Below are 25,817 nucleotides of genomic sequence, written 5' to 3' on the forward strand. Positions count from 1 at the left end.
AGTCTAAAATAAATAAGGGGAAGTTCCCCACAGTTCAGAAATGATTTAACAAAGGACTCAGTATGCTCTTCTACTATCTTGTAAGGTGAATGATATTCAGGATGGTTTGTTGTTTTGCTGTTCTTTTACTGAAGAAAAATGAGTCATCTGTTGTGTTGGTTTGGGGTCTTTTTAATAAAACGTCTCCTTTAATAAGGATAATACTGGAATGTCTCTATTACATAAACTGTAATATATTATAAGCTTTTTTGTTGATAGAGTTAGCAAAAGCTATTAAACTGATTTTGTTGTATAATAGAAACAAGTGATTTCATACAATAATGATTTCTACATCATGATATACCATGAAACTAAGCCTTTTTCATTACAGACATTGAATGCGAAGAGAGTTAAAAATCAGAAAACCATGAAGAAATACAATTCCTAATTTCCTACACAGACTTCTATTCCACTGACCATTAGCAAAATCTAGGTACTTACCAGATCAATCAGACTCTCCTGGATCCTGTTCAGTGTGGTGCGTAATCTGCTACTACTGAGACCCAGTCCTGTCAATTCAAACTAGAAGAAATAAATACTATTTAAGTTGTGAAAACAACTTGGTTTAAACCATACAGTTTAAATTGCTGCATCCAGCAGTGATATAGCAGATCTTCGGTTTGTAAAAGACTGGCTACAATTTACTTACATTAAGGTTTTAGCACATAATCACAACCACACAAAATAAAATCAACAGAGGACAAGGCATTCAGTACTGCACTGGTGTGAAGAATGACCCGAGTATCCTTCATGAAGATGACAGCTTACCATTCATACCAATAAACAACCAGTACTCTTTATTGTTCTAATTCTGTATTTTGGTGTAGGACTCTAGATTTTCTCACTGGAGCTATGGACTATGAGTCCAGAATGGCACACCACAATGCCCCCAGACTTGCAGGCACACCACAACCAAGCCGAATGGTCTTAACCTTTCTCAAGCTATAACATTTCTTGTAATTCCTTATTAAATATCTAACTTGCATATGCCAACTTATATCAATTGTTAAAACATTATCATAAAATTGTATCAATTTATAAAACATTCATTATTACTTAATGCTTATAAAGATGTACCTGAGAAACGTGCCATCTTCATGTTCACTGCTCAGAAGTATTATGGAGCAGATGTTCAGCTGGGATAAATCAACAGAGCTACACCCATTTCCCAGTAAATGCAAAGAATTATACCAGCTGAGGGTCTGATTTGACATGCATAATTATTGTACCTACTTACCTTCTACTTTCAGTTAAAAACAAAAAACAAAAACCAAAACCAAAGAACAAACTAACACAATGAAGAAAGTGGAAATGGACAGCTCACAAACACACATTGTATCAACAATATGTAAGTATTTGAAGACGGCTCTGGTATGTGATTCAGACCAAAAGGCAATTTATTGAACAATATTTGGAGCACTGTTGTAGACTGTATTATTAGACTACCTTTCCTTTCAGTGCACTAAACAAGGGAAGGAAGTGCTTGAGTTCATGACATCTCCTCTATTCCTTCTAAACAGAAAATGATATAATCTAGGTCCCCATTTAGTGCACCTAACATTTCTGACTTAAGATGTCCATCTGCCCCAATCATCCTATATGTTCAGTGAAAATTTACATCTGGGCCAAATTTGAATTGGAGTACACTCTATGGAAATCTAGAACCTGATCATAAATCACTGTCCTAGTGTCTACATTTGATTAAAAGAAGTGTTCATGCCCTTGTTTTTGTGCAGGTGAAGTAAGCTTTTTTTACAAAATTAGTTTATATTTTTCTTCACATTTTACTATAGAAATACCACTTCTGAAATGCCTGCATTTTGCAGATATATGAGTGGAAAAGAAAATAACTTTTTTCCCCTTTAAAAAACACACCCTTAATTCTCCAAACAATCTTTTTTCCTCCTTAATGTCATAAAGCAATTTTTCAAGGCCACAAGGACTGCAAATTCAAGACTGGTTACTCTCCCTGTGAAGGTAAGAACAAACAGAAAAATGGAAAAATATATACATATTTAAAAAAAATGTATTTGCAAGTTTCAGCCTCTACATTTCATTTTAAGAAATTTGCACCTGTACTATCAAAACTACACATCAGAGAGTCCACCACTAATTCCTTCTCTTTCTGCCTTTCAATTACTAACTTTCAGTAGCTATCAGAAACTTTCACTTATTTATTCTATAATGACATCATTTTTTCTAAAAAATGGCAATTTCACGTTTGAAACATATCTGAAAATAGAAACAAACTTCAATTTCCATAAAACATTACATATGGGGAGCTCCAGACTTATCATGCAACCAGTTATAGCCTGAAGTCAGAACTGTGCATCCATATATATGAGAGAGGAAAAAAAAACAAGCAACCCCAAAAAAGATTGTTTCCACAAGGACAGAACCTCATGACTTCACACAGAACACGTCACTCATCAATATTACTGCTCTGCTTCACAGAAGTTTATGTTCTTTCTATATGCAAAATGGTATGTATTTAAATTTCATAAACTGATGGCCTAGTAAGGCTAGCAAGGAGAGCATTAGACAGTCATCACCAATTCTACATAGCCCTTTATAGTTAAATGGCCTTTGGTTTACAAATTACCATAATGTCTTGTCAAAAAAATTAAAAATCACTCCAAATTTATTCTGCTAAGGAAGATTATTCAGTGGCATGTTTATGAATGCCATACACTTTAGTAAGTAGACAGTAAATACAGGCAATTTCTTTTAATTTCATTTTAAGTTTCTTCAGAATTTGAGATAAGGAGGAAACGCAGCCTTAACTTGCATCCCACAAATTAAAGATTCTGAAACAGCAATCCTAGTTACAACGGTGTGTAACTTTTGGCCATGAAGAAAGCCAAATGGTGACTACAAAGAACAATGATTCTAAAGAGGTCTGGACAGAGCAATGACTTAGTATCATGAAGGGACACAGAGTGCAACGTGTATTTTTAATCCTTGGTTTTCACTGAAGTGCCAATGAACTCCATACAGTTAATCACTCTCCTTATGTGTGTATTAACTCTCACATAGGAGATAAGCAGAATTTTTACAATGAGTTTCAGCCATTTAAGGAAGCTATACTTTTAAGCATAGCTTTAAGAATCCCACCTGATGCTGTTTTGTAGATAAAAATAAAACAGAAACACTCTCAGCGATCTAAATCACATACCATCACCCATCTCTACTTTCTAAAGGTTTGTAAACCCTTTGGAGAGTGAGGACATTTAAGCAGCATTACAAGAGGGTTTGTTATATTCACAGACCCTTTGTAAGCATTGTATTTCCCAGGGAAAGTCATCTGTCAAAACAAAAAATAGGCACACTACAAAAACATCACCACTCATTTGCTATAATGTTTACCTGCCTAGCACTGTGCTGTTCTCTGTTAGAAGCAGGGAGTGAGGAACTTGGTATGGGCTTTAAGAACACAAAACAGGAGGCGCAAAAATATAAAAACAAATGCAAACCCATGTGAATAGCAGAGCAGCTGACTAAGCCAATGGAAATCAATTATGTTAACAAAAAACAAAGCAAAACAAAAAAACACTCTTCTTCTAAACACAAACAAATTGCAAATACATTTGTCCTGCCAAAGAGAACAGCTCAAAACCATTTAGAACCATATGTTGAGTCTGAAACTCCATTACAATTTGCCAACAGATGATGATGAATTTGGAACCCCATGATATTATTACTTGCGGAGTAATTTAGGGGCCAAGAGAGAAGATTGTTTTTATACACAGCTTTTCATAATGCTTTAAGACAATGCTGTTGTAATTTGATCTATGCTATGTACAGACACTCCAAACAAGCATATATTTAAACTACAAGATCACCCAAAACCCCTTGTTTTCATTAATGAAATTAGTTTGATGAAAGAAATACTAGATCTGAAAAAGTATATTTAGATCTGAAAAAATATATTTCAAACCTCCTAAATCTGAGTTACTACTTAACTTCCATGGCCCTCTTCTCCTCTTCCTTTTGCTATTCTTATCTAAGTTAGAGAAATACATGTGGGAAAATTAAAACACCTCATACTCTCTAGGCTCCAAATCATAACCCTCCTGCAGCATGCTCCTTTGCTCCCCACTTTCTGCCACTACTTTTAGGTTTTTAGCATTGTCTTCCCTCCCTTTCAAAATACTACTGGAAAAAGAGTACAGAATATATTAAAAACATAGTTAAGATTCATATCCCAGTGATAATGAGATTCCCAGTACTTACTCCCCTTATTGCTGATCTAATCAGCCTCTTCATAGTCCTGCTTTCAAATATATTCTGCTGCCACTAATTTTTTCTGCGGATTACATATTAGGTAGTACTTCAGGTAAAGACAACTCCTCTGTATTCTCATTCTGTGTGCACAATGATACTTGGAAATGAATAATGTTTCTACCTACCGTATCATTTCGGCCAAAAAACGTATAGACTGCATACAAATAGTAATCAAAGAGCTGGGACATGAAGTGGATCACATCAAATGCAATTGGTTTCAGAATATTCATCATCTGCATGTATTTTCCTTAAAATGAAATAGAGAACAGTTTCCTCAACATAAGTGATATAAAGACAATGTTAAGCTTGACAAACTCAAAACCAGCTTTACAAGGTTTATTATCTAGCCCTGAATATTTATTCATTAAGAACATTAATTAAGAACAACTTAGTAATATTTTAAAGATTGGGAGGTTTAAACACAAAGCCAAATATGATAACTGAGACACCACAAACAACTCAAGACTTCTCTAAATATGGCTGCTAATCCATATCAAAATGTCTTGAACCATGCTTGGCCTTCTGGTACTAAATTCAAAACGTACAACTTTCTGGATCCTCTACAAGTTCCAGCTTCATTTAGCCAAAAAAAATAAAATCCCATAAAGTAAGTCTCTAGCAAATTATATATACAGCCACTGAAGATATTATGCATTACTGTGCATTTATATATGCACATACGGCTATTTTTCAAGCAATATAGAAGCACAGTATAATAATAATATGGCCAAGATTGGATTTTGCCCAATTAGGAATAATATGTTCACACTCAAAATAACGTGTTTCACATCAGTGACATATCATTTCCTGCTCTCCTTCCTTTTTATCCTGGAGTAAGAAACCCAAACAGTTTCAGGATGTCTGTTTGAAATGTTTCTAGAAAGAGAGACTGACAGAAAACAAGGATGCTGGGACTGTGACACATCCAGGGAGAAGAATAATTCCTTCTCTTCCTTCTTATTCTCTGTTGTTTGACTTGGGAAAATAAAACTAAATAAAATACAAACAAAACGAAAAAAAAAAAAATCAACCCAAACCAAAATCAACCGAACCAAAAAAAAAGCCAACTCAGGACCTGCATCTATAGGTTAGCTGAATCAAAATGATCAGAGGATTTTGAACTCAGGGAGATGTTTTCCTTAGAGGTCTAGTTCACAGGGCCTACAGTTTTTATAGTTTTCCAGCACAGGGCATGGCTCTTTTCATAGGGCCATGCAAGATGTGTACTTAATGAAAACCCTCATATTGCAGAGACCCTTTTTCTGCTGGCTAGCTCAAAAATGACATACTGCTTGCACTATTAACATCTTGAAAACAAAGAACAGATAATAAGCTTTGGGTCATTACAGTACTAGGCAGCAATTTCTGAACCAAAATTAATGCAGTCCACCTGGCATATACGATATAGCAGACAATTTAAGAAACAGTCATATTCCAGACATGTTTTGATGTGACAGGTTGGAAAAAAAATGAGGGTGCTAAATTAACTTCTTTTTTCCTATAGTTAACAACACTGTTTTTCAAGTTAATGGTATGCCCAGCAAAGTCATTTACTAATCGATACAGAATATGTTTTAAGCAGGGGGATTGGAACTAGATGATCTTAAGGCCTTTTCCAACCCAAACCATTCTATGATTCTATGGTAAGTAGAGAAACTGAGTAACAAAGAAACCAAAATAGTTCTTAGTATTGGGGAAGTTATTTGAATTTGTTCAAGCAATCACTTGAGTAGTTCAGTAAAGATAAAATCAACTTGACAAATACATGACAGGGCTACATACCTGGTAAGATGATACAGCACTATGGTAAGACTCAAGCAATTACCTGATACTGCCAAGTTTCTATCTAGCTCAGACTCCCTGCTTGAATATTATGCATCTGTGCCCTAGTTTGCTAACACATGCAAGCATATTTTGGGTTTTTTTCGAGATTCAACACAGGTTGCAATAGTTAATATTTGGCAGTTTTGCCCAGTTGTTAACTCTATGCTGAATTATTAACGCTTTTACCCATATTATTATGTACAAACTGAAAAGTAGAATTAAATTCTATTTGTTTTCCAAAAGGGAAAACTAAATGCAGCCCAACATGGAAATTCTGTGAAAGGATGGGACCCTAATCAAAGCAGCTGTCACCGTCATGTGTGCTATCTGAATATTCTATATTGACACAGACTGATTTTTTTCTACTAATTCTGTGATAAACACATTTTTAAACTCTCCTGCAACCCATACATAATACACATATGATGTGTCACATTCTGGGCAGTTGGATTTCCAAGTATCTGTGCAGCTGGCATGAATATTCAAGGTAATCTCTCAGGCAGTATCTCATGCTTTTCCAAAGGGCTGTACACTGTACACGCTGCCCAAGTGTTGTCCCTATAAAACTCTCTACGCCAAGAACATTTCTCTATTACTACATCACTCAGCATCTCAACACAATACATGTTCCAAGAACATTTCCTCCTAGTTACTCTCTCTAACAGGCCAACTTTTAACTTCTATACGTTGCTACATATTTGCACTAAAGTTCCTATTTTAGGTGGAAAATGAATACTTGAGAACATTTCCAAACATCACTCAACAGTCCAAATCTACCCTGTCCTAGAAACTTCCAGAAATACTTGAAAACACCACTTAAGAGTTTCAGCAACTCAAAGTAGCTTGCCTTTCTAGAGGCTCTCTGTTAATAGCTAAAACTGCAGAACATTTGTCAGATTTCTTTTGAAGTATTATTTCCAGCATTTCTTTTGTCCTTAAAGACAGTTAAGTAGAGAGTACTGTCTATGAGACTTATCTATATAAAACTGAACACTAAAACCAAAAAAGTAAATAAACACAAAGCCTCCTGAATAATACCATTTGAGTTTTCACACATATGTGGTCATTAGCAAAATTATTTCCTACGGAGTCTCACAATTCCAAACATGCAGCTTCCCACGACATACATTAGGAGCTAACGCCACTTTGAAGGAAAAAGTGAAAAGCCCTTTTGTTCTGAAAGACTGTATAATTTAGTGGTTTTTAAGTCCCATGAGGTTCTATGCTACATGACCAATCACTTATATCAGCTACAAGACTTCTGCTGTGAGATCTGTCAACACCATTGTTACTTTCTTCAAGGTTAATAGGTTTTAAAGGAAGCAAAGTCTAAGTTTCTTCCCCAAAAACATTTGCAACAAAAGTAAAAATAAGGACCAGCATTAAAAAGCCCAATCTGACAAATACCCATTAAATTAGTTCTTAAGTCAGAAAGATAGTAATTAAAAGAAGATTCACACAATAAATACATCCAATGGCATAGTCATTAGCTATTCTTGTTGATGTAGAGGACCTAAGTCAAAATATTCCACATAAATTTAGCACAGATTTATACTTCTTTTACATTTTACTCACCATTCATCAGCTTGATAGGAAAAATGTAACCTTATAAATTAATCTAATGGTTACTTTGTACTAGAAACAGATAAATAATTAGCTGGTTTATTGACTTGAGGGAAAACAAGATAAACTGAACTGTTCACTTGAAATTTAAATCAAACAAAATTATAGCAGCTCCCACTTCAGTTACACACAGCAATTTATTTATGTCATTTATAAATATTAAGCTACACTTCACTTTATTTATCTAGCCTCCATAAACATACAGCACATTCAAATAATTCAAAATGGATTCCGAGCACTGTTATACTCATTCAGTGAGTACTGCTACTTGCATAACATTCCTAAAAAGTGAGGCAACAATTTCTGCTCTTTAATTCAGCAATTTAAATCCACAGCTAATTCCAGACTTCCCTTTTTAAATCTAATTTCCTTTATTAATTTTTTTTAATTAAGATCGGGGAGCTGATTTATTCCATACTGGCTGTCTCGATCCCCTATGCAGAGGGCAAGCAGAACAAGTACTAAGATATCTATGCAATGATACACAGGCAGACATCCAGGACAACCAATAAACTATCATCTTCTGGAGTTATCTACAGTTTTCCAGTGACAGCAAAGGGATCCTAGACAACCATCTCAGTTATACTCCATGAAATTACTGTTAAGTACCATGGCATTTTCCTAGCCAAATATCTGAGACAATGTGAGACAAACTGGAGCCTTTCAAGGCATTAGCAGAGTCTGCTGTCAAAAGATGGGCGCACTCCACAGCACTCCTGTCTGAAGGGGGAAAATCTAGGGGATTGGATTATGCCTAGATCTCCTACAACCTAGCATCACACCCAGCCAAATCTGTCAAGCAACCATATGCTTATCTTCACATTTCATAGGGACAATTTAAAGAGATAAGGGAGAAAAAAAAAAAATCAAAACCAGTCTGGCTAAATAAAGGTATCTTATTTGTTTCTTGTTTCCACAGTCACTAACCATTAAAGAGATGTATCTGATGCCCTTGGAGATGCTGCCTGGAAGAAGTGAATGGCATATTTTTATGCTAAGGGCAAAACTCGTGACAAGAGATGAAGGCATTTTCAGCTTCTGTGGTAGAGCTGCAACATGCAGTTTATGTCTAACAGAAACACAGTGCAAAACACCGTTTCATTTATGGTATCAAATGGCTGGTATTCTGCAAAAAGAGATACAAATTAAGGTGAAAGTAAGGTGAGGTCATTGTGTATTAGAAACATGAGAAACGGCAAACACATTAGAAGCAAAGAATTACTAAGACGAGGACAAAGGTGAAAACAGACCTATTTGCTCAGGAAGTTACATTAAGAGCTAGAAGTACCAAAAGTCTTGCCAAAACTAAATTTCCAAAGATAATAAAAATCAGTAATCCAGTTACAGAAGACCAGAGGGCAGATGTGACAGGTCAGAAACTGTAGACAAACGGATAACAAAAAAAGCAAGAATTAATGTTTTGCCTTAGTTTTCACTAGGGACAATGATACTGAAAGAGAGAAAAGTGCAGAAAAGGGAAACAGTGTGACTACTAGAACTGAAGTGGCCACTTTCAGCCACACCAGGAACGGGCTGAAAAGACCTTAAAACAGACAAGTTACAGGAGTGAAGGAATCAGGACATAACAAAATTGGCCATGAAACCACCAGTCTGGTAATCAGCGTAGTAATACATATGTGCAGTAAGTGGTCAAGGCATGGTTGTACTGCTATGACTCAAAAAACAGCAAATAAAAGCATATTGAAGATTAGGAAAAGTAGTCATTGAAGCAATTATTGGTCCGTTGTTTCAATTTTTAGAATACAAAACTTCGGATCAAGTTTGGAAGAAAATATGGAAATGACAGAAGCAGAAATACAGAAGCAAAATTATGATAAATCATGGATCTCCCAGAAGTGAAATGTAACCTCACTAACATACATATTCTTGCTAGGGAACCTGGATGATTTTCTGGATCTGGAGAAAAGACACAGTACATTTCACCTGTCTGCGATTTAGTGGAAGTATTAATTTAACACTACTGCACAGCAAACAAATGAAGCTAGACTTTTAAATGAATAAGGGTTTAACAAAAGAGAAGATAGAATGGAGCATGCTGAAAAGGAAGGTATCTGGAAAAGCTGCTAGTGGAGTTCCCAGCAATCAGCCTCTTTAGTATTTTCATGAATGACTCTGGCACAAAAATAAGAGTGTGATAATGGAAAAAGAAAAAGGAGGCACCATCAAAACAATATACAAAAGGAACTGGAGGTCCTTGATGACTTGCTATAATAAAAATCAGATGAAATTCAGTAGTATAAAATTTAAAGCCGTGCATTTACAGACCAATTAATTAAAACCATGAATCTTTCTACTATAAAGTAGCAGCTCATCCCCTGGAAAAACATAGAAAAGTGGGGGACCTGCTCGCTGTACAAGCTCATTACAGATGGACTGAACTGCCAGTACAAAAAAGCTGTGAAAAATCTAAAGAGGTGTAAAAGGGAGGCACTTGTCACCAGGATGCTGTGATATAACAGTGATACAATGCAGTGAGATCTCATCCAAAGTACTGCTCGTGATTTTGGTTAAGTCTATAAGAAGAGCAGAAAAAGAACTGGTAAGAAAGCAGAGAAATACAGAGGATACTAAAAAGCCTGGTACATTTTGTTTAGCAAATCAAAGACTGAGGAGAAACAAGACTGCTTTCTGTAAGAACAGCAGAGTAGTACGCAGCAAAGAACAAGACAGTCTGTTAAACCTAAAAGTTTATTTTAGTCTAAGATCAAGCAGAGAGAAAATAGGTGGATAATTTCTTCTTTTTTTTTTTTTTTAACCATTAAGTTGGTAAGGCTTCTGGAACAGAATTCCTATTAGAGTGGTGGGAACAAGTGCTATTATTGGTCATTATAGAAACAATATAAAACATCCCCAATAGCAGAGAAAATGAAAATTATATGTTATTCCAGGCAGGGCCAAAAAGAACATATATAAGCTTTGAAAATACTGTTTAATTTTGGGGTTATGGCAAGAATCCATAAATTTAAAGACTCCTTATGTAAAATTGGAGAACTAGAGTTACAGCTCCACCACTTGTACACTTTATTAAGGCACAGGGAGGCCAGAGGCAGAGGCTGGGGGAAGACTGAGAAGGTTGCATCTGTTGTGGTTCAGACCCAGCCAGTAACTCAGAACGACTCAGCTATTCACACACCTCTCCTCTTCCCACCTCTCCAGGTGGGATGGGAAGGAGAATCTAAAGAATGTAAACACCACCAGCTGAGATAAGAAAAGCCCAGTAACCACAATTATAAAATGTAAAATATATGATAATAGAAAGAATATCAATAAGAAAATGAAAGATCAGAAAACATAAGTGATGCACAACACAATTGCTTGCCACCTGTTGATTGATACCCAGCATGACCTGAGCAGCCATTAGTCCTTCTGGGTAACTTTCACCGGTTTATACACGGGTCATGACGTGCTGTGGTATGGAATACCCCTTTGGCTAGTTCAGGTCAGGTAGGTGTCTTCTATGTGTCTGCTCCCTCCCAGCTCCTTATGCCCCTCCTCACTGGCAGAGCACAACAGACTGAAAGTTTCTTGATCAGAGTAAGCATTACTTAACAACTGAAACATTGGTGCATTACCAGCATTGTCCTCAGGCTGAAGCTGAAATACGGCACTGTACCAGCTACTACAAAGAAAAATAACTATTACATTTGAAACCAGGACAGCATCAAAGTGCCATGTGTGATTTCTAGATTCAACCCTAGGTTTTCTTAGAGGAAAACCTTATACTAGAAAGTAGAAAACAAATCTTTCCAAACTACTTCACAGACCAACACCAGAAAAATTATGACAGAATAACCCCAATTCTTATTTCAGGTTTGTATTGTAGATGCTCCAAGAGTGAGAAAAAGATGCAATAAAGGTTTAGAAAATTAATTTCTGATTTATATGCTGCACTCTAAGACAGCAAAGTTACTAAGTGTCAGCGCAGCCTCTTTTAAAAACAGCTTACTCTGAAATGCCACAATCATTTCCAAGCGTATAAACATTGAAAACAAACTTCATTAATATATCACATACAGAATTCCTGTCTATTCTGCCTACTTTGATAAATGTAGGTAGTTACTTCCCATTCTATATAAATAAAATGAAAGTCAATAGCAGAAAAAATTGCTATTGCACCATTATCTAGATAATCAAATGGAAGTCACGATCACAAAACATCAGTCTTGTTAGACCTAGAATTGGAAGTGACTGTGGAAGTTTCCACAGAAAACTTTCAGCTAGAAAATGCCTCCAGAGGTTGTGTAGTGCAACCTGCTGCTCAGAGCATATCTCAGGGCACGAGGTTGCTCAGGGGCTTGTCCAGTCACATCCTTACCACCTCCAAGGATAGAGATTCCCTAAATTCTCTGAGAATTACTAGAATGTATTCCAATTACTGAAATTACCAGTATGGAAGGGCAGGGTTTTGGGATTTTTTTAGTTTTTTCCAAGTAGTAAAAGTAAGTTATTCTGGATGTGGGAATTTGAATAATGAAAGCGAAAAAAACCCCAAGGTTTAAGTTATTACTTTTGTAACAATATTACTTTAAAATGAAACATTTAATCCACCAAGAATGTAAGACACATGGGCAACATAAGCCATTAATCTATTTCCTTTCTATCTCTACTGGGTTTATGCATTCATTATTGGTTAAAAATCAAATACATGCAAATTCATTTTCAAAGTGAAAATAACTCATAAGATATAACCAATTTCTCTATTTAATTAAACAATACTTGGGTTTAGTGCTTCATTTCTATTTTATTAACATTTTCAGAGAATGGAAACAGGGCCCACTAGGTCTATTTTTAAAAGCCTTAAAATTCATTTAACAGATCTGCTATAATCCATACATTTGTATTAAAATAAAAGTCACACAAAAAACCCCTACAATTGTTCTACGTACCCACAAGCCTTATTACATTCAGTGTAGTGTTTGTCAGGATAGGTGCATTCACTTTATTGAGGTTATAATCTGACCTCTTTCTGCTCCTCAGAGTTTCTCGAGAAACACTTTAAAGAAAACAAAACAACATACATTAAATGTCACTCCCTATTATATCCAATGACATTCAAATTTAGTAGAAAAGATACCCTCCCTCCCCCCTTCTTTCTCATGACAGTATGTCTTCCAGTGCAGTTTGTTCTAACATTGAAAGAGAGAAGCCTGGCCTAACTTACGTAAAATTGTGCTAGAGAACTGTTTCTGAGTTGTAGTCCAAGGCCTAAGTTCCGCATCCCTGTCTGGCCTCAGTAACCGTCTTAACAGCTGTGACTGAAGTTGATAGTTTAGGAAGTAAAGCAAACGAAAACAACGCAAGTCATGATAAAACAGGGGCAGTCCAGTAAGCTACAGCTTAAAAAAAAGAGTATCTGGAAATTGAAACAATTTTGAGGAAGATGAAACTTAAAAAGCATTAAATTTTTCATAAACTTTAGTCTTGCAAGAAGCAGGGACTTGGAATCTATGATCATTATGGATCCTTCTAATTTGAGATATTCTATGATTCTCTATGAGAAACCTATGCCAGCTACCATACCTCAAAACTATATTCTTCTAAAAACTCAGAACGGTTCAGTTTCACAGCACAAAGCACAGTGACTGTGATGTGTTCTAGTAAGTTTTTTTATTGATATCACCATCACTTCTTTGAAATGAAGCAGTTTATGTGATTACCTTATGAAATCATGCTAACAACATTTTATCCAAAAGAGCTATTTTGTAAAAAAAACATTCCCCTGCTTTGACCGAAGTGATGGCTTTCTAATTCTCTTGTAATCCTCTAACTAGAAATAATGTCAGCCTGCTTTACAAAGTCTGAATGGATACCTAAGTACTACTGTGCCCTAGGTAGAAATTTGTCTATCTTGGCTAGATAGAAAATGCCACAGATAGATTCTTTTAAAGTCTACGTATTTGGCTTTTGTTTGTATGACTATATATAAATAAAATATGCATATATATATACAGACACATATTTATCAAAATAGAATATGTGTATTTATGCACATGTGTGTATGTGTGTGAATAATCTTAAAGAATTTAAAATTCCTAATGACTGCCATCAAGCTGTAGAATAATTTTTTTTTTAATTTGTAAAAGTTTACTGTTGCTCTGAAAAGCAGAAGCCCAGGCCTCAAACCTATTTGTTTGCAAACAACTGCTTTTGACACAACAAAATTACACGTATACACAACAGCAGCTGTAGAAGAACCTTCAGTTACCATCTAATTCTTGCTAATCAGTTTTGCACTACCTCCTTCACAGAGCCTTTTAGCCTCTTTCAAAATCCTGCTTTCCAAAGTTTCTTTCTGCAATAATGATGAGCAGTTTCATATTTCTCCCCATTCCGGAGATCTAAGTGCTAAGCCTTTCTAACTGTGCAGGTAGCATAAAGATCACTTGATTATTATTCCATTGTCACAGGTTATAGATTAAACAGAAATTGAACTAATTAGAGTACTGAGGTGAAAATCACGTAAATGAGGCCAAGAACTCACAGTCTACTTGCCTTTTCACAGGGGCATCTCCCGTCTGCTCATCCACATAATCTCTTTTCAACTCTTCAGGAACATCACTGTCACTATCATACTCTTGATACGCACTTTTTTCTTGTTCATCTGATTCATACTGTTAGGGGAAAAAAAAAACAACCAACAAACGTTTTCATTATTTTCCACGTGAGACACATTGGCAACATAAACCATTGATTTTTGGGTCTTGCTTGTAATTATTTCTGTGTGCTGGTTCTTGGCTTTGTTTTGAAATCTACACAATCCTTTATCTAACTAAAGGCACAAGATCCTGATATTTGAAATATTTATCTAATTATCAGTGAAACAATTCCTCTTTGATGGAAGAAACCCTCATGCACCATTTGCTTCATTTGTCACAACAGCCACAAATTATTCCAGAATAACCCTATGAAAAACATGAATGCGTAGATAAATTAACCATGTATACCTGCCTTAAGACAAGCTTTCTTATACTGAGGAATATCTAATGCTAATTCCATCGTTTGAAAATAAGAAGCTCACTCAAGTAGTAACAGACAACTACTGCCTGTAAACACTTAGCTGCATTTCTAATGTTTTTTAAACTGTTCAACTGTTGAATTACTTTTCAAAGATGGCAAGAGAATTATTTTCAGTTGAAGGATGGAAAGTTTAAGCCTAACGTGATGTCTAGAAAAAATAAGCAACACAGGCTACAGCATATATAACACAAGCTTTCCACAGTAGACATGCATTATTATTACTATGGTGTGAGTTATATGGAGAAATACTATTCACAAATATAGATACTAAATGCTTTTTATAATTATGAAACCACACATACATACTAAAAGTGTAAAATTAGGCTTATTTTTTAAATACCTGAAATTTGCAATCTTATTTCATTCCACTTAAAAGATTAAAGGAAAACAAATACTTGACACTTTGTAATAACAATTCTTCTTCCTGAACACCTACACAGCTAACACAACATTAAGCATATCCATCAGGCTCCAGAATACACTTACACTTCAAGGGAGATCACAGTCCCTTAATGTGTACACTGCTCTGGAAACGTTTTATCCACAGAATCATTAACGACACATATGACAAAGACAGTGTGGCTTCAGGATCCTTAAGAAATGGCAGGGTTTTAAAGGTTATGACTGCTCTCCCGAGAAGAAAACCCAGTCTCTCAATCGTCCAAAATACACTAAGAAGTATATTTTCTCAGTTGTGCATAGCAATTCCTGGCCCCGGCTCCAAATTACAGAGGCTTTTAAAGCCTAGCACTATGAAAGCAGTATATTAGAAAAGCAAGAAGCCCACAGTACAAATTCAAAGAAAAAACAGCTCAGATGGAAAGAAGAATGTAGTATGAAACACAGGATAAAAAGACATGTCCTGATCATTAATATTGAGAGGCAAAATTTCTGCCTCATGAGCATTTCAGAAAAAGGAAAGCTATAATGAAAGCAGCTCAGTTTATTTAAAAAATGAGCTGAGTTCCTGCTTCATTAAGAGCAAAGAGAGGTACAGTTTAACTAACTTGGCTGGAATAGTAGGATGGAGAACTACCACTAATTATTATGCATTAATATATAATAAATGACATGCCAATTCAATTAAAATCCAGTGATAGAAAAATGATGACTACAAATTTTTGATTACAATTCATATTGACATAAGAATATGATGGGTGACATTAGCTGTCTTAACATCATAGATAAAAAGCATTTTGAGAATTTTTTTTACATGGAAAAATACTTTATTAAGTTCCCTCAACTAAATGTTGAAAAAATATGAGACTGAAAAGTTATTTTGAAGTGCATTTTGAAGTATGCACTAAGTAATTTACAACTACTAAACCATGACCTCAACCTGAAGAGACCTTACAAATCCATTTAAATATGCACAGTCTGCAGTAAAATTTTACAGCGCTAAAAGGTATTCAGATACCTTGCAGCAATAATCAGTTCACAAGTGTTCAGGCTATCGGCCCAAACAAACCCAAGGGGCGTGGCAAGATTCATCAGAGTTGGAAGGTGTTACAAAACTAAGTTAACTGTATTGCAACAAAGATATTTCAGGAAGCTACAGAAAAGAGATACAAAGCATCTCACTGAAGCTCAAGATACAGAGCAGAGGTGACTGGATCCTGAGGCCTGTTTTCAGCTGTCCAGAACTGCAACAACTCAGCAGCTAAAAAGACTTCAAAATTCTCAAAAGAAATCCTTACAGTTCTCACCATCCTACAGACCATTTGACAGGAAAATCAACTGCTTACATCCTTGTGATGCTATTTCCTGTAATATCTGGAAACATGTCTGCATTCTCTGGAAACAAAATTTCGCAACATCCATCTGACATATTTTAAGTGCTAGAATGTGCCTCCACCTTAACTGGTCAGTCAAGAATGTGAAACATAAAACCTCTGTATAAATTTTATCCCAAATTACCTAAGCAAGTTATTTCTATGCAAAGGACAACCAAACATATGTAACTTTCTTTTTTTTAGTTTCTTTTTTAAAGTAAGAGTTCTTTCCAGGTGTGGACCAGCCAGTAATGGAGGGAGGAAATGAAAAATGTGAAAAGGGAAGGTAGGATGGTTACCTGGTGACTATACTCACTTGGGTAACAAGAAACCTTGGTTCTAATACCAGACAGGTTAGATGTCCTGTACAATACTGACAAGTCAATTAACCTACCCTGTGCCTCAATTCGAGGGTATTACTAATAGCAGCCTGCATGGCAGCAGTGAGATACTTCGGGCTGGCTAAAGGCATCTAAACAGCATCCCCAACATGCACAACAGCTACTTAATTTTTTCATCAAATGATTTCATAGATATAGAAGCAAAAGTTTAGCACAGAGCTTTGTGTCATTTAAATTTTACTTGAGAAACAGATTCTGAAGGGGAAAATGTTAGAACTGGAAAGAATGAAGCAGCTCTGTTTAACTTGTGTGTAAAGTTTTCATATATCATACGAGTGTGAAATTAAAAATTCCTCAACACATCTACAGTAAGAAATGGAAGACAACTCTAGCCTTCTGCAAGTGTGAGTATACTGCCTATATGTCACTGAACAAAAAGGTGCAGACAGGCCATGCACTCATTTGCAAGCAGTGACCTGCAAGGAATCAGTGGAAATTGAAATCATATTTCAACAATCGTTTTTTTTTGTTCTTGAAATATTATCCAGTCTCAGCAGCTCCAAATAATATAATCTTTGGAAAAATAATTTCACACCTTCCTAATTATTCTACATGCAAATGGTGGCAAGAAATATCCTGCAGTTTTTGAGATGAATTTCTGCATTCATAGAGCAGGTCATGAAGGCTCTACATATCTGTTATTTGCTTCAGACTCAAACCTTCGGAAGAAAAAAAAAAACAAAACAACCACCCCAAAATAAGTTAATTTTCTAGTCCTTTTTTCTTCACACAAAAATGTTTTTAAAAGCGAAGATACTCAGAAGCACACAAAAAAATTGGAAATTAACTCATTAAGTGGAGGGAGGTTTCACTTTGAAAACCTCAAAAGTACTATTGGTATTATCATTAATCCTTATTTCATTAAGGACCATTTAGCACATACCTACCAAACGGTTGCTCAGATTTCCAAAAAGCTTCATTTCTGAGTGTGTTTCTATAAAATACCATGTAATTTTGCAGTTTTCAGCATGCCCTGAAGTGTATTCATCTTTGCTAATACGCTCATTTGAAGTCTGTGTATCAGTCTAATAGCAATAATCATGCAACTTTTCTCAGTTTACTGATACAAAAAGGCAGGACATATATTCATGACAGGGGAAGAACTACCACCAGGAAATGAGCTCTCCAGCAGCTTCCTTTAAGCACAATGCAACAATATTTTATGCCAATCAATTGTATTTTCAAGTGACACAGTAGGAAGACTGCATATCACACTCAGGCGTGTGAGATACAGATCAATCAAGCTGCTTCCCAACTGAAGTTCCACAGAGAAAGCAAGAAAAACAAAGCTGAAAACCAGAAAGCCATTAGTGTGATGGCTGGATTAACTAACCTCAACAACCTTATCACAAAATGAAAGCCCACGAAAACATTATTCATCAAAAGGAATTACTCATCAAAAGCTTTACCAATAATATGCTACTGTAGCTTTTAAGACAATGGTCAATGTTTTACATTGAAACACATTTGACCACTGCTAGATTTGGACAGAATTCTGAATTAAAAGAAAAAAAAAATTACACAAAGTTATTGCTCAGTTTTATAGTAGATCACACCATAAGCAAGTCAGTAGATCCTACTGTAAAGCAAGGGTCCTGAGCATTTAAACTACAATTAAAAACTTCCTAACAAACATCAGATAGTCCCTGGCAAATCATGTAGGTATGAACAAATATAACAGAAGGAGCAACCCACAATGATTCTTTCCTAAGCCAGAAAAGCAGTCCTAAAATGACAAAATTACTTCCACAAACCCATGGAAAAATACTGATATAGGTGGAACTTGCTTAGTAGCCTTCAGCAACACTTGACTTCAATGCAAAAAGAATACTGATCCACTGCAAAACAAACTACACTTTGAACAGAAAACGTGGCTTTCTGGCATTATTAAAAGCAAAATAACCTACTTAATTACAAGAATAAAGTGGCTTGAGATTTTACACATTACTGCAGTTAACTGATCCTTGTCCTAAGGCATTTTGCCATCACTGCTACATAAAATAAATCATTTACTGAGCGCAAGATTTGCTTTTCTGGTTTTGTTTTGTTGCTGGTTTTTTTTTTTTGAAACACTTCATACCCCATTGGAAGCTAAGACATCTTCTGTCTCATCATCCTTGCTGTCAGCCTGAATTTCAAATGGGTTTCCTCCGTTACAGTACTGCTCAAATAACGTTACTGCTGTTGAAATTGCTGAAGCAGGCTGCTTGCTAGGTGACACAGATGGGGAACGTGACTGCTCCATGAACTTAAATTCCTATTAATAGAAAGAAAGTACAATTTTAATCACCAACAAGACAGTTGTAGTATTATTACTCCAGTTCCATAAAAACATAGCATAAAAACAAATTTGTGAGCAACTACTGTGACAGGAAAACTTTTATCCAAAGCTTGCTGTATATTTAAACATGCTTTTCACGCTGGCTCAAGTTAACCTTGAAACTGGCAACCTTACACTGCTTGCCTTTCTAATTTTAGCAGGTTTTGGCTATGACATGCAATACATCTCCTGCATCCAAAAGTATTCACTGTCTAAAACAAGATGAAACCCCCAATTAAGTGGGGGGTTATTTCACAAAAAATTAGGAGATAAAACAGACCTAAATTCCATTTATGTGTATTCTTTGCACAAGTTACCTTGTAATTTATGAAAGCTGAATTTGTTTTCTAAATATTTTAGTTTTTCAAAGTTTTTTTCAAAATGTATTATTTCTCAAACCCACTGCACAAGAAGTTAGTGATGACTGGGTAAGTGCAGAGACTTGAAAATATACGGACTGAACACATAAGGTATTACTTTAGATACCTTTTTTTCCAAAAACCTTGACTTTTCTCAGTTGATGTACCATTTTTATCTATTAAACTCTAGCTACTGATCTTCATAAATGGCAAAATGTACGCTACCATTTATCTAAAGGTTTAAAGATCAAAATGTATAGAGCTAAAAGGGCTGCAGTGTAGATTTCTGTTTGTTTAAATGAATATTACTTTCTGCCCATTTTCTGCTGCTCCTGTCCCTTGAATAGTATGTATAGAATCATAGAATCAACTAGGCTGGAAAAAAATGTTTAAGATTATCAAGTCCAACCATTACCTCAGCGCTGCCAAGACCACCACTAAACCATACCATTGAGGGCCTTTTCTACACAGATTTTGAACACCTCCAGGGATAGTGATTCCACCCACCACTTTCTTGGCCAGCCTGTTCTAACACCTGATCACCCCTTCAGTGAAGAAATTTTTCCTATTATGCATTCTAAGCCTTCCATGGCACAGCTTGAGACTGTTATCTCTTGTCCCATCACTGGTTACCTGGGAGAAGAGACCAGCCACCTGGATGGTTTTATAATCACATTTATCTATTAAAAATTTTATTTCTTTTGATTCTGGATGCTACTAAAGGTCCTCCTTCCTTTTCCCTCCATACCATTACTGCCCCGGTAGCCTCTTACTTTTGCAGTTAACTCTACAGAAGCTATAAATTATCTTTTGCTTGAGATTGCTCAGCTATATCCATCTTCGCACTTCAGTGATACATTTAATCATAGGCACCCACATGTCATTTGGCAAAACAAGTGGAAATCACCCACCATGTGCTAAACTTCACAAAAATCCGTTTACAACAGCAAGTGAACACACCAATTACTTGCTTTCAGTTGCACTTCACCACAGAAGAATTAACTTTTTTTTTCCCTTTCCAAATGAGCCAATGTGACCCATGTTTCCAGAAACAGATGCCAAAATTGGTACAAGCTAGTGAGCATTCGTGACTAGTCTTAGGCATTCATCTTTTTGCATCTTACTCTCTGATAAATAATTCAGAAATGGAAAACCGACATAATAACAGCACATTAAAACATGCAAAATATTACACTTACAACTCTAGCATCTTCTGTAAATTTCTACCTGCCTGAAACTATGCCATTTGAGTTTTAAGTTTCCAACATCATGAAGTGAAATACAGGGAGTTTTAGAAGCTGTTAAAAACATTTGCACAGTGGGTCATGGATCTTATTACTTCTCAGTACACCTGGACTCTTAGCTATTAAAGTATTAATACATTTTTATGTGTTATTCATAGAACGTACATGAAGTTGCAGAATACTAAAGCTTGATTTAACAGGACAAAGTTCCCAGGTCTCATTCTCCAAAAACATTCTTAATTCTTCAAGACGGGTTCTGAAATACAACAAATTAATACTCTTAATTGACAGCAAGAGTAATAAAGGAAGCAGACAATTATTTAACTTATTCAGTGAAAAACACCTTCAAAGAAGGTGTTCTGTATAAGAAGTCACACTTGAAAACAGGTATTTAACTCACTCTTTCAACTGACAGACCACCTAAAACCTGTGGCTTCTAATACAGGGTATATTTTATGACACTTCCAGAGAAATTCTCTAAGAATGCCGATATCCAAAATTTGGAAACAAACTTTTTTGTCAAACAATTTGAGAGTATAAAGGAACATCTATGATTTTATGCAGTAACACTGGACTTTTATTCTTCAGTGAATACTGTAGAAAACAATGAAATATATATAAACACTCTGGTAACAGTACAAAGCATCTGTGAGCCCACTCAAGATAGATACTTCTTTTCAAACACACTGAAGCCAATAGGTAGCAAAGGGAAGTAGAAAGAACTGATGTTCTACAGACAACTTTTCAGAGAAGAAGAAAGTTAAATGGCTATTCATCTCCTAAACTGTATTTTTCTTTATAGCTTAACTTTACCTTGGTGCTAATATAGAAAACATATTACAGAACCATAATCAAGCTATTATATCTCTGCATGGTTTCTGTTGTTTTTAATTAGAAAAGCCACCATTCAGACATAAGCAGAAATACCTTTAATAAAGAAAATTTTTTTGCATATAAGCAGGAACTCATAGGAAGAGACAGCAACGAGTGCTTATTGAGGTCACATTGCTGTATCTTTTCTTCTTACTATATGGTATATTTTATTGCTTAATAAGTAGCAGTCTGTAAATTATGCACTGGGTTTCTAATTAAGCAGCAAAATAGTCTAGAAATACCTCTATTTCAGAAACAAACTACAATCACCACTGCAACTAAAATTTTCTTGCCTCAAAGAGATGAGTAATGTGTTGAATTATGACCACAGTTTGCTGTGGCTATTAAAATTTACCAGTTAAATGCAAACATACTTCAAGTGCTATTTTTAAGGCACTGAATCCATGTAGTTGCAGATTTCACAGTAAAGCCAACAATAACAACAGACAGTAATGCTGTGAAAATCACTGATACAGATTAAAGAAAGATTAGAGAAAGACTGAAGAGAAAGAGTTTTAGAAAAAGAAGTATTTAAAAGCCAGACAGTGCCTTTTTCTTTTTTTATCATTTCAAAGCTGAATTCAAGGCTCTGACAAAGTACTTGAACAAGTGATCTTCATTTTCACGAGCATGCAAGTCTAGAAAGCAGCACAAATAGAAGGTCTGATGCATTCATTTGTTCTCTGAAAAGCTTTGGTGATCAGACACACCTTTTTACAAATGCACCAGCACAAAAAGTAAATGGCATTCCAAAAATTGCCTCCTGATGTTCTCCGCCAAAAGCCCATTCTAATTGTTCAAAGTAATCAATTTTTTTTACCCAAAAAAAAGGCTTCATATATGCTCTAGTATTGCACTCTCCTGTACGCTTTCTGAATGACATAACCAGTTCCTTTGAATGCTTTCTCTATGTTAGCAGTTCTCTAAAACACCATGCTGCCCAGGAAACCACACACTGAATCACAGAATCACAGAATTGTTTAGGCTGGAAAATACCTTTAAGATCATAGAGTCCAACCATTACCTTTTGCATTACCTTGACCATTGCCAATTCCACCACTAAACCATGTCCCTAAGTGCCATATCTACATGTCTTTTAAATATCTCCACAATGGCGGCTCATGTCAAATTACACAATCAAAGAACTGATTACTCCTGGGCTCTGAGCATTTCCACTCTAAATAGCTTTTATGTACTAATGAATCTTTAAAAGCGCTAGCTTTCCCCCTCCCCACCACCCCCAATTAAATACACAGGGGAAGTGAAAGCCCCATTAGCTTGATCTGAAAATGCAAGATGCTTAAAGCTTTTACGTAAATCAGCCTAAGGGATATAGCTGGGAGAAAGGGTTTTTTGTATTTTCCCTTCTGAGGATAAAAACATCAGCCAATTAATCTTTACAATAACCATAGAGCATAAAACATGTAAAAAGTATTAAAAGGTTCCCATAATCTGAATCAAATACATATTTCCTTTTCACAAGATTCCAAGAAACATTACTTTAATAAAACCACAAATTATTTTAAAAAATATTATTTATATATATATTCCATCAATGCTCCTTAACCTTTATTTTACTCAAAGATAATTCAGAAAATTAATCTATGATTAACTAAGCAAAACCATGATGGTCAAAACAATATTTACTTAACCAAATAAAGTGTTACGTAGTAAGTCAGTGTAGTAAAAAATGGTTAGGTAGACCAACACACCTCTTCTGAACCTACAGCTGCAAGCTCAGTTTTCAAATCAGGAATCAGAAAGGCTTTCAAGAGGCTTTCAAGAAATAAAGACAGGTGGGTGGCATCTTAACCAACATATCTCCTGACAAGACATAATGTGTATCTGATTAAGGCGCAACCTTTTCAGACAGCTGGAACTGATGTCTTCGTCAGATGTCCAAAAAGAAATCCCAGCTACCAACTACCAAAGCTGGAAGAAATTCCAAACCACATTCTCAGCTTCTGAATTCAGACGCTGTTCATGTTCTCCTGTCTTAATGTTTATACTTTATCAATACAACAAACAGTAACAGATCAAGACTGGGACAGTAAGAATTTCTTAAGGCAAGGAACACTGTATTTCTTCCCGTATCTCCCATCTTTTCACCCAGAAAAAAGATGAATGCTAGATAACTAGAATAAAAGAGTTGTCAGCCCTCTAAAACAAAACATTTGGAAAATCAAGACAACTAAAGTGACAGACAAGTCCTGAAGCTGTCATAGTCATATATAATACCTGAGGCCAGAGACCGTCTGCACACGACAGCATGTATGACTGGCCTCAGATATGATAGTAGACTGAAACATAATTGCCAGTGAAAAAAACCCATGAAAACATGACTCAAAAGGATGGACTCAGTTCTAAACACCTCATTATCTTGAAACAAGATAAAACTGTGTATTGAAAAAAAGTTTCATAGCCCCACAGGTCTCTGCCCATGGCAGGGGGGCTGGAACTTATGTGGTCTTAAGGTCCTTTCCAACCTTAACTATTCTACGATTAGCTCATTATATGTAATGGTATAGAAAAACTAGTAACAGTTTTGGTAGGAAGTATGGACTTCAGAGGCATTCATCCTCAGGATCCCAGGAGACACCTTAAGAAGCAGCCTGAAAAAATACTAAAATTTTGCATAAGAAGTTTTTCATTTTTATCTGGCTTACCTGCTGCAGAACTAGAGTTTTCCACAACCATAGTGGAAGCAAAGGCTTCTCCACCCTCTCCCCTTTTTCCAGATTCAGAGCCCTATTCTCATCAAGAAAAATTCTACAGTCTGCTAACCTCCATGCAGGAACATTATGCAGTGGAATTACTTTGGGAAGTACTGAAAATTAAAACCAACAACAAAAAAGATGCCATTAGATTCATTCAGTGCACACTTAGTAGTCTCACCTGTGATACGTTTTGAAATAGTTAACACTTTGCTTTCTGATAGATTCTTGCAAAACTTCAGACTTACTGCCACAAAATTCTTCTCCAACTTGCATCAGCCTATAACAATAAAACACGGTTTAGAAATGTTTATTTATTAATACTGCTGTTCCACTGTGAATTACAATTCTCAATCATTACCATGAGCATACATCTCTCTCCTTAGAAGCAGAGCACCAATGTTAAGTTGCAAACACTTCATTCATTCCACAAAAGTCCACGTCTCATTTGCCTCCAAATCCTACCATAATGTCCCATACACGTAAGAGCCACAAGCATAATAAACATCTTTTGAGATCCCATTATGCTGGGAAAGCTGTACAGCTCACAATCTGAATCCACCATTTTATTATCAAAACAGATGGTTATAATACTGTACAGGTTAGCAGTACTACTACAGTATTTTATTGCTCACGACAGAACCCCTTTAAAAGCTTTTAGCACCATCAAAATTATCAAACCTGCACAATACTGAAATCATACCACACTTAAGCACTACTTGAGCAGCAAAGCAATCTGTTACTCCTTCCAAAGACATCCTCATAAACTCCCATATAAAGAAGTGCTCTTAAAACTATCAGTAAATGTGAACAAAATTGGCATCTGAATTTAAATATCTGCCTTAATTAACTGACTTATCAGAGTTCAAGTTTGTGCACATGTATTAAGCGCTCTTATGACCACATTAGTATACCTGCTGATAACATCAAGTACAAATATGAAGTCGTCGTATTTGAAGTTAGACAGATCCGTTCCCAGAAGGTAAGTTTTCACTTTCAGTTGAACATCCTACAAAACACAAGCAAGTTTTTGCGTATTTAATACACTGAAGACAAAAGGTGAAGGCTCAGATGCCTGCTTTATCAGCACTTTTTTGTTTGTCTGCCCTTATAACTTCTTGACATTTAGAGTAAAATTGTATTTTTCTGTAACATGGAAGATTTCTCATTGACCTTCTAAAATATTATAAACAGTCTCTTTAACACTCTGAACATGAGGTCAATCCTAAAGGCTTTGTTTTCATTGCAAAAACAGAGCTCTAGATTACAATTCAGCCATGTTTACAGCTTTTTCATCATACATTTGGGGTCTCAACTGAACATCAA

The 25,817-nt window shown here is 35.7% G+C and overlaps 1 protein-coding gene across 2 annotated transcripts in view; it reads right to left on the reverse strand.

Annotated features, from left to right (window-relative positions):
* VPS50 (VPS50 subunit of EARP/GARPII complex) overlaps nt 1-25,817 on the reverse strand; it is an 86,075-nt gene that overhangs the window by 23,058 nt on the left and 37,200 nt on the right. Inside the window, exons 15-23 of one of the 2 annotated variants that reach the window (XM_061350085.1) lie at nt 25,406-25,500; nt 24,673-24,771; nt 21,070-21,160; nt 19,062-19,238; nt 14,284-14,402; nt 12,678-12,784; nt 4,449-4,570; nt 3,406-3,462; nt 481-561 (exon numbers count right to left, since the gene is read on the reverse strand). In XM_061350085.1, coding sequence (XP_061206069.1) covers nt 481-561; nt 3,406-3,462; nt 4,449-4,570; nt 12,678-12,784; nt 14,284-14,402; nt 19,062-19,238; nt 21,070-21,160; nt 24,673-24,771; nt 25,406-25,500 — 948 coding nt within the window. The remainder of the gene's footprint in view (nt 1-480; nt 562-3,405; nt 3,463-4,448; nt 4,571-12,677; nt 12,785-14,283; nt 14,403-19,061; nt 19,239-21,069; nt 21,161-24,672; nt 24,772-25,405; nt 25,501-25,817) is intronic. The other variant, XM_061350086.1, reaches the window with a different exon arrangement.

Source organism: Neopsephotus bourkii, unplaced genomic scaffold, assembly GCF_033783945.1.
Source record: "Neopsephotus bourkii isolate Nb327-2 ecotype Australia unplaced genomic scaffold, CSIRO-AGI_Nbou_v1 NB_479, whole genome shotgun sequence".
NCBI lineage: Eukaryota > Metazoa > Chordata > Aves > Psittaciformes > Psittacidae > Neopsephotus > Neopsephotus bourkii.